The 15343-nt window shown below is 47.5% G+C and overlaps 1 protein-coding gene across 1 annotated transcript in view; it reads left to right on the top strand.

The window, feature by feature from the left end:
• Positions 1 to 9182: 9182 nt before the first annotated feature.
• The window catches only part of LOC139232540 (tubulin beta-2 chain-like), an 83052-nt gene continuing 76891 nt past the window's right edge, over positions 9183 to 15343 (top strand). Inside the window, exon 1 of the mRNA XM_070862895.1 lies at positions 9183 to 9263. Coding sequence (XP_070718996.1) covers positions 9207 to 9263 — 57 coding nt within the window. The 5' untranslated portion in view covers positions 9183 to 9206. The remainder of the gene's footprint in view (positions 9264 to 15343) is intronic.

The raw sequence follows: 15343 nt of genomic DNA, 5'->3' as shown, positions 1-15343 counted from the left end.
CAGGGTAAGAAGGGCCCCAGATCGACTCACATAGTAAATAGTTACACCATTGACTTTGTGGGGGGAGGGGGGGGGGGTGCGGCGGAATGTTGTTATAGATGTAAACTTGTATTTACCCTGTACAGCCACCAGAGGGCTCATCCCCTGGAGCCCCAAGGGATCTCATAATCCCTTGGGAGCACAGATATTTAAGGAGGCCTCAAAGGTTGGAGAGGCACTCTGGAGACCTGCAATAAAAGACTGTCACACTTTACCTTGAGCTCACAGTGTTCAGTCTGACTCTTTCTCCATACACAACAGTACTCAGTAAGATAATTGGACTAAAGGCAGATAAATCCCCTGGACCTGATGGCTTGCATCCTAGGGTCTTAATTGCATCCCTTGGGAGCACTGTATATAAGCTGGCCCCTAAGGCCTGTTCCTCACTCTGGAGTGTCTTATTAAAGACTGAGGTCACTGTTACTTTAACCTCCCTGCGTGCAGCCTCATCTGTGTTAGGAACACAATAGTTCCCAGCAAATTTGGCCTCGGATTTTTTTTTGAGACGCTATTATGTACTGCTCTGCTTCTGCCACTAGGGCTCCGCTCGGGTGCGCCTGCTGCTGATGACGTCATCGCCGTGCACACTACCTCGTTACCGTTCCACCCCCCCCCCCTCCATAAATTTGGCTTCTCCCCCTCACGTACCGCCTGGCACTGACAACGATAGCTTCAGCTGTCGAATTGCAGGTAGGAGGTGGCTGGAGAAACGCAATTTAAAGGCTCCACCTTGTCAAAAACTTTTCTGTCGGCAATTATTATTTCCAGCTTGCTGACAGATAGGCAGAGTACCTGTTGCAAGGATTGCAGCGGTTTTCACCTCAAGGACTGTTCTGGGTCTTACGCATTGCTTTGTTTAATTCAGGGCAGATTTGACTCTGCAACATTTATTTGTTTCATGGGGGCTGTGTTGGCTCTCGATCTCCTGCTGCGAAGTCACCGTTGGAGATTACTAAGGCGGCGAACACTGTGGAGACAAAGGCAGATAGAAAGAGAGGCAGCAATACAAAGAGAAAGACAGGGAGGAAATGCAGCAATACAAGGTGACAGGGGGAAAGTTACAGAGAAAGACAGGAAGAAAGATACAGAGAGAGACAGAGAAAGGTACAGAGAGCGACAGGGGGAAAGGTAGAGAGAGAGACAGGAAGAAAGACACAGAGAGAGACAGGAAGAAAGACACAGAGAGAGGGAGAAAGGCACAGAGAGAGGGAGAGGGAGAAAGACAAAGAGAAAGGCAAAGAGAGCGGGAGGGAGAAAGACAGATACAAGGACAGCAAGATGTGACCAGAGAGAAGAGGCGCAACAGGGCTGGCAACAGGAGACCTTACCCTCCCAGAGTATTCCGGCAGCAGTTCTCCTACATCAATTTCATTGAGCAGGGTGTTTGAAGACTGCACTGCAGCAAAGACGTGATCACAGAGCTCTACCATCTCCTGCAACCAGATCTCGAGCCTCAGACCAGGGTGAGGACGGCTCTCTCAGTGGCAGTCAAGGTTACCATTTCTACGCCAATGGATCCTTCCAGTGTGCAACAGAAGACGCCTCCAGTATCTCCCAGTTTGCCATCCATTGCTCCATCCGTGAGGTCACAGATTCTCTCTACAGGAGGAGAAGGGACTGCATTTCCTTTCCCATGAGCAGAGAGAAGCAGCACGAGCATACATGTGGATTCGTCAGGATAGCGGGCTTCCCCATGGTGCAGGGTGCCACTGACTGCACCTACGTCGCTTTGAGGGCACCGCATCATAATCCTGAAATCTTCCATAACTGGAAAGGCTAGCACTCACTCAATATACAGTCGGTGAGCGACCACACACGCGGCATCCTCGCCGTCAATGCCCGCTATCCTGGAAGAAGGCATGATACCCTGATCCTGTGCCAGACTGGTGGGCCAGTTCTCTTTCAGTCCACGGCTGGCTGCTTGGAGACAAGGGTTATCCGCTCTCCACCTGGCTCATGACTCCCCTCCGTAACCCTACCACTCCTGCCCAGCTCTTATACAATGAGAGCCATGCCACCACCAGAAACATCATTGAGCAGACCATCAGAGTGCTCAAGCAACAGTTCCACTGCCTTGACCACTCGGGAGGAGTTCTCCAGTACTTGCCAGAGCGGGTGTCCCTATTCGCTGTTGTCTGTTGCATGCTGCACAACCTGGCCATCATGAGGGCACAGCCATTGCCACCAGGCATAGCCGCACCACCTCAGGAGGAGGAGGAGGAGGACCAGGAGGAGGAGCAATAACAGGAAGATGAGCAGGAGCAACAACACCCGCGATGGTGGAGGCAGCAACTCCATCGCGATCCTGCAAGAGATCAGCGTTCGTTTTCACTGATTTCCATCCCATTTCCAGATTCTTCTGGACATCACCATCACCACATCAATTTGCCCTTCCATACCAAAGTCCCAAAACTGAAATGAGATACAACAGCTAACATTAAACATTCCAATCAACATTTATAAAACAACAATAAAATGTATAAATGTGTATTTATTCATCACCCTTGTGCATTTTCTTACATCCCCTCTTTCGTTGACCTATTCTAATACTCCTCCGCAGTGTGTCCCCTATGGTTGCAGCACGGCTGGTGTAAGGCTGCTGTGTGTCATGACCAGAGCCTACAGAAGGCCTTGCAGGACGCCCTCGACCAGCTCTGAGCCTGGAAGGCTGGGCTGTAGACTGCACCACCTCAGGCTGGGTGGCGGCAGTCTGGGTCTGGCTAGGTGACAGGCAGCCAAAAGTGCAATGGCGGAGTGGCAGTGGTGGGATCAGGAATGCTGTAGGAATCGCAGGATAGCTCAGATGAATACGTGGTTTGAGGAGTGGTAGAGAAGGGAGGGATTCAAATTCCTGGGACATTGGAACCGGTTCTGGGGGAGGTGGGACCAGTACAAATCGGACGGTCTGCACCTGGGCAGGACCGAAACCAATGTCCTAGGGGGAGTGTTTGCTCGTGCTGTTGGGGGGGGGCGGTTAAACTAATACGGCAGGGGAATGGGAACCTATGCAGGGAGACAGAGGGAAGAAGGATGAGGGCAGAAGCAAAAGATAGAAAGAAGAAAAGTAAAAGTGGAGGGCAGAGAAGCCCAAGGCAAAAAGCAAAAAGGGCTACATTACAGCAAAATTCTAAAGGAGCAAAGTGTGTTAAAAGACAAGCCTGAAGGCTCTGTGCCTTAATGCGAGGAGTATTCGTAATAAGGTGGACGAATTAACTGCACGGGCAGCAATTAATGAATATGATATAATTGGCATCACGGAGACATGGCTCCAGGGTGATCAAGGCTGGGAACTCAACATCCAGGGGTATTCAACATTCAGGAAGGATAGACAGAAAGGAAAAGGAGGTGGGGTAGCATTGCTGGTTAAAAAGGAAATTAACACAATAATAAGGAAGGACATTAGCTTGGATGATGTGGAATCTGTATGGGCGGAGCTACGGAATACCAAAGGGCAGAAAATGCTAGTGGGAGTTGTGTACAGACCACCAAACAGTAGTAATGAGGTTGCGGACAGTATCAAACAAGAAATTAGGGACGCGTGTAATAAATACAGCAGTTATCATGGGCGACTTTAATCTACATATAGATTGGGCTAACCAAACTGGTAGCAATACGGTGGAGGAGGATTTCCTGGAGTGTATTAGGGATGGTTTTCTATGTCGAGGAACCAACTAGAGGGCTGGCCATCCTAGACTGGGTGATGTGTAATGAGAAAGGACTCATTAGCAATCTTGTTGTGCGAGGCCCCTTGGGGAAGAGTGACCATAATATGGTAGAATTCCTTATTAAGATGGAGAGTGATACAGTTAATTCAGAGACTTGGGTCCTGAACTTAAGGAAAAGTCACTTCGATATGAGATGTGAATTGGCTAGGATCGACTGGCAAATGATACTTAAAGGGTTGACGGTGGATAGGCAATGGCAAACATTTAAAGATCACGTGGATGAAGTTCAACAATTGTACATCCCTGTCTGGAGTAAAAATTAATTGGGGAAGGGGCTCAACCGTGGCTAACAAGGGAAATTAAGGATAGTGTTAAATCTAAGGAAGAGGCATATAAATTGGCCAGAAAAAGCATCAAACCTGAGGACTGGGAGAAATTTAGAATTCAGCAGAGGAGGACAAAGGGTTTAATTAGGAGGGGGGAAATAGAGTATGAGAGGAAGCTTGCCGGGAACATAAGAACTGACTGCAAAAGCTTCTATAGATATGTGAAGAGAAAAGGTTTAGTGAAGACAAACATAGGACCCTTGCAGTCAGATTCAGGTGAATTTATAATGGGGAACAAAGAAATGGCAGACCAGTTGAACAAATACTTTGGTTCTGTCTTCACGAAGGAAGACACAAATAATCTTCCGGAAATATTAGGGGACCAAGGGTCCAATGAGAAGGAGGAACTGAAGGAAATCCTTATTAGGTGGGAAATTGTGTTAGGGAAAGTGATGGGATGGAAGGCCGATAAATCTCCGGGGCCTGATAGTCTGCATCCCAGAGTACTTAAGGAAGTGGCCCTAGAAATAGTGGATGCATTGGTGATCATTTTCCAAGTCTATCGACTCTGGATCAGTTCCAATGGACTGGAGGATACCTAATGTAACACCACTTTTTAAAAAGGGAGCGAGAGAGAAAACGGGGAATTATAGACCGGTTAGCCTGACATCAGTAGTGGGGAAAATGTTGGAATCAATTATTAAAGATGAAATAGCAGCGCATTTGGAAAGCAGTGACAGGATCGGTCCAAGTCAGCATGGATTTATGAAAGGGAAATCATGCTTGACAAATCTCCTGGAATGTTTTGAGGATGTAACTAGTAGAGTGGACAAGGGAGAACCAGTGGATGTGGTGTATCTGGACTTTCAAAAGGCTTTTGACAAGGTCCCACACAAGAGATTGGTGTGCAAAATTAAAGCACATGGTATTGGGGGTAATGTACTGACATGGATAGAGAACTGGTTGGCAGACAGGAAGCCAACAGACAGTTGGGATAAACGGATCCTTTTCAGAATGGCAGGCAGTGACTGGTGGGGTACCGCAGGGCTCAGTGCTGGGACCCCAGATATTTACAATATACATTAATGATTTAGATGAAGGAATTGAGTGTAATATTTCCAAGTTTGCAGATGACACTAAGCAGGGTGGCGGTGTGAGCTGTGAGGAGGACGCTAAGAGGCTACAGGGTGACTTGGCCAGGTTAGGTGAGTGGGCAAACGAGTGGCAGATGCAGTATAATGTGAATAAATGTGAGGTTATCCACTTTGGGAGCAAAAACACAAAGGCAGAATATTATCTGAATGGCGGCAGATTAGGAAAAGGGGAGGTGCAACGAGACCTGGGTGTCATGGTACATCAGTCATTGAAAGTTGGCATTCAGGTACAGCAGGCAATGGAGAAGGCAAATGGTATGTTGGCCTTCATAGCTAGAGGATTTAAGTATAGGAGCAGGGAGGTCTTACTATAGGGCCTTGGTGAGGCCTCACCTGGAATATTGTGTTCAGTTTTGGTCTCCTAAACTGAGGAAGGACGTTCTTGCTATTGAGGGAGTGTAGCGAAGATTCACCAGACTGATTCCCGGGATGGCAGGACTGACATATGTGGAGAGACTGGATCGACTGGGCCTGTATTCACTGGAGTTTCGAAGGAAGAGAGGGGATCTCATAGAAACATATAAAATTCTGACGGGACTGGACAGGTTAGATGCAGGAAGAATGTTCCCGATGTTGGGGAAGTCCAGAACCAGGGGACACAGTCTAAGGATAAGGGGTAAGCCATTTAGGACTGAAATGAGGAAAGACTTCTTCACTCAGAGAGTTATTAACCTGTGGAATTCCCTACTGCAGAGAGTTGTTGATGCCAGTTCATTGGATATATTAAAGAGGGAGTTAGATATGGCCCTTACGGCTAAAGGGATGAAGGGGTATGGAGAGAAAGCAGGAAAGGGGTACTGAGGTGAATGATCAGCCATGATCTTATTGAATGGTGGAGCAGGCCATTTTCTATGTTTCCCCGTCATCCTGAGAGAGGACAGCAGGTTCCTGCCCCATTGACCCAGTGCCATTCCCCTTGGGCAGCACTTCAGCATCCCCACCAATCTGCTGCAGGACAGATTGCTGGGCTTCTGCGACACTGTGAGATCCCCGATCGACTGTGGTGGACCCAATGGCGATTGGAGCAGTCAGAGCATGTTTGGCATGCAGCTGGGACTACATGACAGCTCAAGATGTTACGTGGCATGCAGCTAAGACTACATGAGAGCAGTCTGAGCTTCCATGCGAGCAATCATTGACTCCATTACAGCACTAAGACGTTACGTTGCTTTCACCTGTGCCGCAATGGAAGCTGCCACATTGCTCATGCCACATGTCTCTCTGGGAGTCCTCACGGTCTCTCTGGGAGTCCACCATCTGCGCACTGGCAATGATGGGCTCCATGGCGTGCACTGAGCTCTGTACACTACGGGCGGTGGACTCCTCCATGCTCCTTACCACTGCTGACAAGCTCTCGGGCACCCTTGCCATTGCACCTATCATGTCAGAATGCATGGCTGTCATTGTGTGAACGCCTCCCCAGCAAGGTCGTCAACTGAGCTCTGTGCAGTAGCACTCATGTGCGAACTCGCCCTCCAGGAAGTTGGCTGCCAAGGTTCCCTTTCCCCTTGACCGTGCTGTCAATTTTGCTCATTTCGCCGGAGGCTAACTGTTCAAAAAGTTAAAACTTAGCGCCTTGTTTCATCCCCCCATGCCTCTATTTATAAAGTCCAGGAACCTGTATGCATTGGTAAAAGTCTTATCAACTTAGGGTGGAAGAATGTAAAGATGAGGAAAAGGCCTTTACATCTAGGGGCCGAAATTGCCCCTTTCCTTAAGGCCTGTTACTACCATTGTGTAATGGATGTCAATATCAAAATTCAGCTCCTGTGGTATCCCGGCGGTGACCCGCTCCCCCCACCGCTCTGTTGCTGCCGATCCGTCCTAAGTGCATCATCAGAGTGAGCACTGCCGATGTTCCCCCCCACGGCGAAATTCTGCCATGAAAATCTTCCTCGCGCCGGACGGTGCCAAGAGCTGCTTTTTTCAAACGGTGCAGTGAGGCTGTGGCCTTCTGAAATAGCGGTGTGGCTCCCATTAAAGAGGATGCACTGCCGTTGCCACCATATTTTTTTTGTTGGCTGCCTGCCATTTCGAGCCGCTAATTATGTCTCTGGGTTCGGCCGCGCCACCAACAAGCAGCCTGGCACCCCTCTTGGGTGCCAGGCCGCTGGCCTGGCCGAAAACCTCCCTGGTGGCTCAGCGGACTGAACTTTAAAAATCGTGTAAGCTCTCCCCTTTAAGTGAAGGGGAGAGCCATGGTGACTGACAGCGGCGGCCACTCTGCCCCCCCCTCCCCCAACCTCCACCTCTCCAGTGCGCTTACCGCCATATATCTGCCCCCATTATGAGCGACTTCCAGTCCGTCGAAAAAAAAAGCTAAAGAGCGGAATTTCGCTCAAGTGGCCACCTCATCCGCTGCGGCAGTAAAAACACTAGAAACGGATTGCGTGCACCCAGTTTCCAGCAGTGGGCAATTTCGGCCCCTAATGTTGTGGTTTCAAATTCCACTCTAAAAACATGCGCATAACAATCTAGGCTGACTCTCCAATGCTGTGCTTAGGGGATGCTGCACTGTCGGAGATGCCGTCTTTCGGATGAGACGTTAAACCGTCTGCTCTCTTAGGTGGATGTAAAAGATCCCATGGCACTATTTTGAAGAATAGGGCAATTATCCCCAGTTGCCTGGCCAATATTTATCCCTCAATGAATATAATTAAAACAGATTATCTCGTCATTATCACATTGCTGTTTGTGGGAGATTGCTGTGCGCAAATTGGCTACTGTGTTTCCTACCTTAAACAGTGACTTCACGTAAATAAAAAGTACTTAATTGACTGTAAAGCACTTTGGGACTTGTGGTGATCTTGCAAGTCTTTCTTTCTACATAAAAGCAGAAAATGCTGGAAAATGTTTCTCCCTTCACGGATACTGCCTGACCTGCTGAGTATTTCAAGCATTTTCTGTTTTCATTTCAGATTGCCTAAGAAATCTAATGGCTTGGAAATCCTGGCCTCCCTGGGTCCATATGTTTGTACGGACCCAGGAAGGCATCGCAAAAGCCGGTTTTCAGCGCACAATACGCATGCGCTGAAAACCGGCTTTTCCGATCTGTCAAGCTGGAGCTTGACAGATCTTCCGTATCGCGGGAGCGAGGACATTTGCATGGGCAAGATTACGGTACTTACCTATATCTTGCCCAGCAAATGTCCTCAAAACTCTTGCGCCTAATAAAGCAGGCGCACAGCCTACTTTTACAGGCATAAAAGTTTTAAAACATACATTTTATTGTTAAAAACCCTGCCCACTAAGGTAAGTTTACTTTTAACCCTAATTACAAAACTTTAAAAATATCGGAAAAATATATTTTTTTCTAAGACATTTATTAACTTTAATTTCAATTAATTTTAATCATGTGAGGTGAGTTTTTTATTTTGGCGTTTAGTGTGTTTTTTCTCTCATAGTAATGAGAACTCCGAGATACGGAGTTCTCAATGCTATTAATGAGAAAGCTGTGGAATACTGTACCTGATTGGTTGTGCAGTCACGTGCACCTTCTGCATCCAAACCTCGATGGACGGGAGCGTGCTCCGCAGCGCGGGAAGAGAAGGCCTCCCTAACGCAATCCCACGCTCCTCCGGGACCACCAGGTACTTTCGTAAAAATTCTCCAGTCGGAGGCGTTCGTCCAAAAGAAATCTCCGATGGGAATTTCAGGGCCAATATGTTGCAAGGCAGAGGTGAGGTGCTCTAAGGTGAGACACTGACAGGACCACATGGTTAGCAAGACGTCAGCACCTGCCCAGAATATTGTGACAAGCTGCCACTAGGTAGAAAGGGAGGGGGTAAATTTGTTACCAGGCAACAGCAGCTCACAGCCAATCACAAACTAGCAGGACTATTGAATTGAACCAATAGGAGAAAGCGTTCTGTGCAGTGGGCGGGCGCGCGCGTTGATTGACAGCGAGGGAACCAATGGAGAGATGGGAACAGGATTAATCTGTCCAATCGGCGAAGCGCAGCGGCGGCTGTGGGGCATAACCTCTTGGTTGAGGGGAGATCAGGTTAAATCTATCCGTCGGCATGCGGGAGATCGTGCATATTCAGGCCGGCCAATGCGGGAACCACATCGGGGCTAAGGTGTGTAGTGTAGCCGCATTGAGTATGGGGAAGGGATTCGGTTCTTACCGCCAGCGTAGCCTGGATTCACGGCATGAAGCCGAAGCCTAATTCAGAATGAAGACTGGGTCGAGAGCACCCTCACCCCGAGCTGCTCGGCCGTTGGTTACCGGTGTCACAAAATGGCGGCCTCGCACTGGCGTTTTAGCCTCCGAATTTGCGCGGGCTTCCAAGAGCGCATGCGCAGCGGCAACGCTCGAGTAATGGCGCACGCGCAGCTTCAGTGGTCGAGTGGTCGCTCACTCGCCCAGTTTGTGCGGCAGAGCATGGAGGAGCCGGAGTCACATGGAATCTGCCCCCACCCCCTTTTTCAATGGTAACACCACACTTACCTAGATCTACATTTTCAGGCACTTTTTAATATGGGGAGCCCTGGTAGATGTTAGCTCTTTAAGACTCCTTCTTGTAACAGTGGAAGTAGTCTCATCCAATCAAAGGTAGGTTTAATCCTCGGTCTGTGCAAACCCGACTCAGATCCGCTCACTCAGAACACGCCAGGGATTGAACCTGAAAGAAGACTTAAATTTATATAGTGCCTTTCACGACCACTGGATGGCTCAAAGCACTTTACAGCCAATGAAGTACTTTTTGGGGTGTAGTCACTGTTGTAATGTGGGAAACGCAGCAATGTGATAATGACCAGATAATCAGTTTTTGTTATGTTGATTGAAGGATATTGGCCAGGTCACCAGGGATAATTGCCCTGCTCTTCTTCGAAATAGTGTCATGGGATATTTTATGTCCATCTGAGAGAGCCAACTGGGCTTCAGTTTAATGTCTCATCTGAAAGGCGGCACCTTTGACAATGCAGCGCTCCCTCAGTACCTGGCACCCAACCGAGTCCTCAGAAGACCTTGGGGTCAATGCCAGGAACTGCCAGCATGGGCACTGATGGCCAGAGCTCTTTGTGTTTCATTAACGAGTTACGTTGAGCGATCGAATTAATTCACAGGAAAATAACAGTCTGTGCATATTGTAGTTTCTTCTCTCCTCTCTCGCTCTCCCAAAGTAGAGAGCAATTAAGAGAGGCAGTGGTTGAATTGTTCCCCTCTGGTGTTTCTTGACTTCTCTCTCCAAGCACCTCAACAGCAGTAGTAGAGATACCTCTTCTTTCTCCTCTCTGAGAGAGACTCTCTCCTATGTAGAAGCAGGCAGAATCAATAGAGACTGCTCCCCCTCCTCTCTCGCAGAGTCTCTGCATATTATAAATCTGTTGCGCTATCTGCTGGTATTCTCCATTTGGCCACAAGGTGATGCCAAGCGAGATTTTTTTTTCTCTCAGTAACTTGCATTCAATGTATTAGCCAGTCAGGCACCAAAATAAAATTGCAAACACAGAAAAGTGAAGGCCGAAGGGTCTTTAAAGTTGCGATAGGGTAGTTGTAGAGAAATTATTTACACTTGTGGACTGTCAAAAACTAGAGAGACATAAATATAAGAGAGTCACTAATCCAGTACGAAATTCAGGAGAAACTTCTTTACCCAGAGTGGTAAGAATGTGGAACTTGCTACTACAAGGAGTAGTTGAGTAGATGCATTTAAGTGGAAGCTAATTAAACACATGAGTGAGAAAGGAATAGAAGATTATGCTGATGGGGTGAGATGAATAGGGTGGGAGGAGGCTCGTGTGTAGCATAAACACCAGCATGGAGCAGTTGGGCCCAATGGCCTGTTTCTATGCCGTAAGGTCTATGTAATTCACTCAAAGGCAGAAACTATTGCTGCCACAATGATTTTTATTAAGGTGCAGTAGCAAAAACATTTTAGTAAGTACAGAAATCTGATCTGATCTTGTCCCAGTTCAGGCTCTGTTGTGACAAGTGGCCACTTGGGTGAATATCAACAGTTGCCTAAAAGACCTGTGAAGTACTTGACCACTAGAGACAACCATCGGGACATAGGAATTGCTAGATGACAAAAGATCAAGGTCCATCCAGTTTACCTTCTACCATCCTGGTAGTCGTATGATACAATGACAATGGAGTTGTTGACCTAATCATAGCAATCATGTATAAAAGGTTGAGACAGTGGGAAGGAAACAAAACAACAACTTGCATTTATATAGCGCCTTTAATGTAGTAAAACGTCCCAAGGCACGTCACAGGAGTGTTATCAAACAAAACTAGGGGCCATAGTTTCAGAATAAGGGGTCGCCCATTTAAAACGGAGACGAGGAGGAATTTCTTCTCTGAGGGAAGTGAATCTGTGGAATTCTCTACTCCAGAGAGCTGTGGAGGCTGGGTCATTGAATTTTATTTAAGGTGGAGATAGACAGATTTTTGAACGATAAGGGAGTCAAGGGTTATGGGAAGCGGGAATGGAAGTGGAGTTGAGGCCAAAATCAGATCAGCCATGATCTTATTCAATGGCGGAGCAGGCTCTAGGGGTCAAATGGTCTACTCCTGCTCCTATTTCTTACGTTCTTATGTTTAAAATTTGACACCGAGCCACATAAGAAGATATTGGGGCAGATGACCAAAAGCTTGGAAAAGTGGTCGGTTATGGGGAACGTCTTAGAGGAGGAAAGAGAGGCGGAGAGATTTAGGGAGGTAATTCCAGAGCTTAGGGCCTCGGTGCCTGAAGGCAATTGCAGCATTTGGAATGAGAGAGGGAATAGCCTATGCTAAGAAAAATGACGTCCCCTCCTACCCCTTTAGTAGCACTTTTTTAGTGACTTGCAATTGTGCATCTATTCTTCAATTCAAGTCAGTCCCTTCAGCCAGGAAGGATAAACGAGTTCTATTTTGTACCAGTACTAACATGTATGCAATAAACATCTTGTAAGTATTTCTTAATCACCAAAATGTTGTACAGATGTTTTAAAAAAAATGGATTTTATTCAAGTCAAAATTTAAATTAGTTGCTGGACTGAGCCAATTTGAAGAAAAATAGGGGTTCTGGGACTGGCTGACCTTGGGGGCCTGCGACAGTAATACTGAATCCAACAGGTTATAGCGCTGCTGTTCAAGCATGGAGTAACTTTGTACTGCGGTGCTCAACTATAAATGAGACCATGACTCTGAAATTGGAGCTTTTAGCGCCGGTTATTAAGGCCGGTTTGGAAGAACAAATGGTGGCCTCCAAGCTTCCGGTGGGTACCGCAGCCACCGCCATTTTGGACAGGTCAGCAGCGCTGCCATTGCCTGCGCTCGTAGAAATGAAAATGTAGCAGATCGTGACATCGGTAAGTATGCAACGCTGATTTGACACACAACCTGCCATTTTGGACATCGCCACTCCATTTAGCGCCCTCCTTATCATTACAAGAGAACCATGCATTCAGCAGCAGGAAGGACCCCCCCCTCCCCCACTAGCAATATTTAAAGGGATCAGCAACAACTTGCAGCTGACTTGCTTTTTAATTTCCTCTGGTGCCTGTGCAAGTTTGTTGGAGCATTCTAGAGTTGTTTAATGTTGTTGAGGTGACATGGGGCTCAAATTTGGCCCCTACCGTTTTTTGGCGCACTCACCCTACTTGCTCCGCTTTTCTAGGATGAGATGTGCGCTGGAAAAAATCCTCCCGACTTTGCACGCTGATTGGCCTCTCCCAGGTCCTCGCGTAGCGTGGCCAGTCGATTCGGGGGCGGAGCTAGGGCCCTGCGCCAAAAACAGTGCCAACAGCTCTCCACATGCGCATTGGAGTGTGCACGCATGCGCAGTAACTCCTCGTCCCCCAGCGTCTCTGTGTGCGTCCCGCCCCTATCCCAGGCTGAGTGACCTCCCGCACAAGCCAGCCCGCTGCCTTCCCGGGCTGAAGTTTGAGAGTCTGGCTTCAGGTCGGCAGGGCGGGGGCGGGGACGCTGGATAGAAGGCCACAACAAGCAGGTTGGTGCGGGGCCCAAGCCAGGGTAGAAGGGATGGTGAGGCGGGCGGGGGAAATTCCGAACCGCAGGGTGGGTTCGATCACCAATCCCATGAGGGTAGGGGGTTCCAATTCCGTGGGCGGTCCGATCCCCGACCTCTAGGGAAGATTTGATCCCCAGACATGTCCGATCTCTGACCCCAGGTGCTGTTCTGATCCTGGAGTGTCTGATCCCTGACCCCGGGAGGTAGGATTGTTTGTAAGGGGCGGGCTGATGGTGGGTGAGCTTAGGCGGCTGGGAGAAAATAACATAAGAATTACGAGCAGGAGGTACTTCTATTTTTTATTTGATATTTTGAAAGAATTATGTAAATATGTTTTGTCTCTTGTGAATAGTGATGACCATTTGTCAAGCATATTCACCTGGTGCTATTGTGAAAGAAGAACATCAGTAACGGAGGAACACTGAGAGAATATCTTATTTATTGAAGTAGACTTTATTTAGAAAATATGGGCTCAAATTTGGCCCAGTATAATCATTGCAAACAAATAGTTGTTTAAATTAGTTGTGAGATTAGGGCAATTTAATTCAACTATTTTTACTTTTATTTTGTAGTTTAAGCTTCCATGAATGTTTCTGTTGTATAGTAAATTAACTTTGCAAAGTTTGTCATGTGATGTCCTGTATAGCTGTTTGATCCTATTCACGTTCTTTAGTCAAGTCATTAAGTTCTGCTGGCCTCCGATGTACCTACCTGCACTGATTTCTTAACTCTCCGCAAGGGCTTTCACAAGCGGCCACAAATGGCCACATAGGCTGGCCTAAGTTAGTTTGGAGTAACTATTAGCTGGCCAAAGTGACCTAAATAGCCAAAACGGGCATAGGTGGCTGGTAATGCTCCCTTTTGAAAAAAATAAAACTAAACTAAAAAAATCCTAACTAACTCATTTACACTAGCGCAAATTGAATGTGCAAAATGTAGATTTTTAAGATATGCAGAAAAATCAAGTTGCTCCAAAAAAAACGGAGCAACTCCTGGCCAATTTTGAGCCCATGGAGTGTTGTTGCAAGTGCAGGATGCTTTGCTTCTCACTTGAAAGGTTTTGCTCTCACCGTTTGTTCCCAGTCTGGGAGTTCTACTTGCAGTTCCCCTCGCACTCGGATATGACAAATGGATGGAGCAGAGGCAGCAAAGATGCTTGCAGAGGGAGCAGGGGCAGGAGGGCTTACCTACCTAGAGTCTTCAAAGAGCACTGCTTCCTGAACCTAAGCCAGGAGCAGTGTATTGGAAAGTTCCGCTTCACCAAGGAGGTGGTCACAGAACTCTGCCATCTCCTGCAGTCAGCTCTCAAGGCCACCTTGGCCCTCAATTCTTTTCACCACTGGATCCTTCCAGTCTGGAGCATGAGACATAGCTAACATCTCCAAGATTGCCGTCCATCGCGGCATTCGGAAGTCACAGAGGCTCTGTACCCCAGGAGAAGGGACTTCATTGTCTTCTCTTTGAACAGAGAGAAGCAGGAGGAACGCGATTGTGGCACTGCCAGGATATCAGGCTTCCTCATGGTGCTGGGCGCCACCTACTGCACATACGTGGTTTTGCGGGCACCGTATACCAATTCTGAGATGTTCCTTAACCTCAAAGGCTACCACTCACTTAATGTGCAAGTTGTGTTCAACCACGCCCAGTGCATCATGATGGTGAATGCCCGGTATCCTGGCAACAGTCACAATGACTTAATTGTGCATCAGTCCTGTGCGCCAGCAGTCTTCCAACCTCCACGTCAAACCTGAAGGCGGCTGCTCAGGGACAAGTACTGGATGGAGGCCTTATCTAATTTCTAGATTTTAAGTAGCCAGTTACGATTGGCCCCATCATTTCTCATTTTTGTTTGAATTCCCACTCTCTAGGACTCTTTAAAGTAATTTCTATTGTTAATTAAAAAAATGTTTTTTGTTGGGGGGGGGGGGGGGTTCTGAAGAAATTCGGTAGGGTTGAAAGCAGCCCAAAAACTGGCAAATTTGGAAAAGCAGGAGTCATTTTTTATTTGAATGTCATTAAACCTCAAGAAAGCAAGCAAGAGACTAACAAGTCAGTTCAGCTAAATGACAGTTCTTGTGAACTTTACACTGCACCCTCGCATGGATCTCAACAATATTCTACTCCTCGCTAGGATGCTGACCTGAAAAGCATTATGTCCCACATAAATCCTTTAGTTTAAGATAGTTTGAAGAATC

Source organism: Pristiophorus japonicus, chromosome 20, assembly GCF_044704955.1.
Source record: "Pristiophorus japonicus isolate sPriJap1 chromosome 20, sPriJap1.hap1, whole genome shotgun sequence".
Lineage (NCBI taxonomy): Eukaryota > Metazoa > Chordata > Chondrichthyes > Pristiophoridae > Pristiophorus > Pristiophorus japonicus.
Note: the sequence above shows the minus strand (reverse complement) of the source record. Positions and strands in the feature narration are given on the sequence as shown.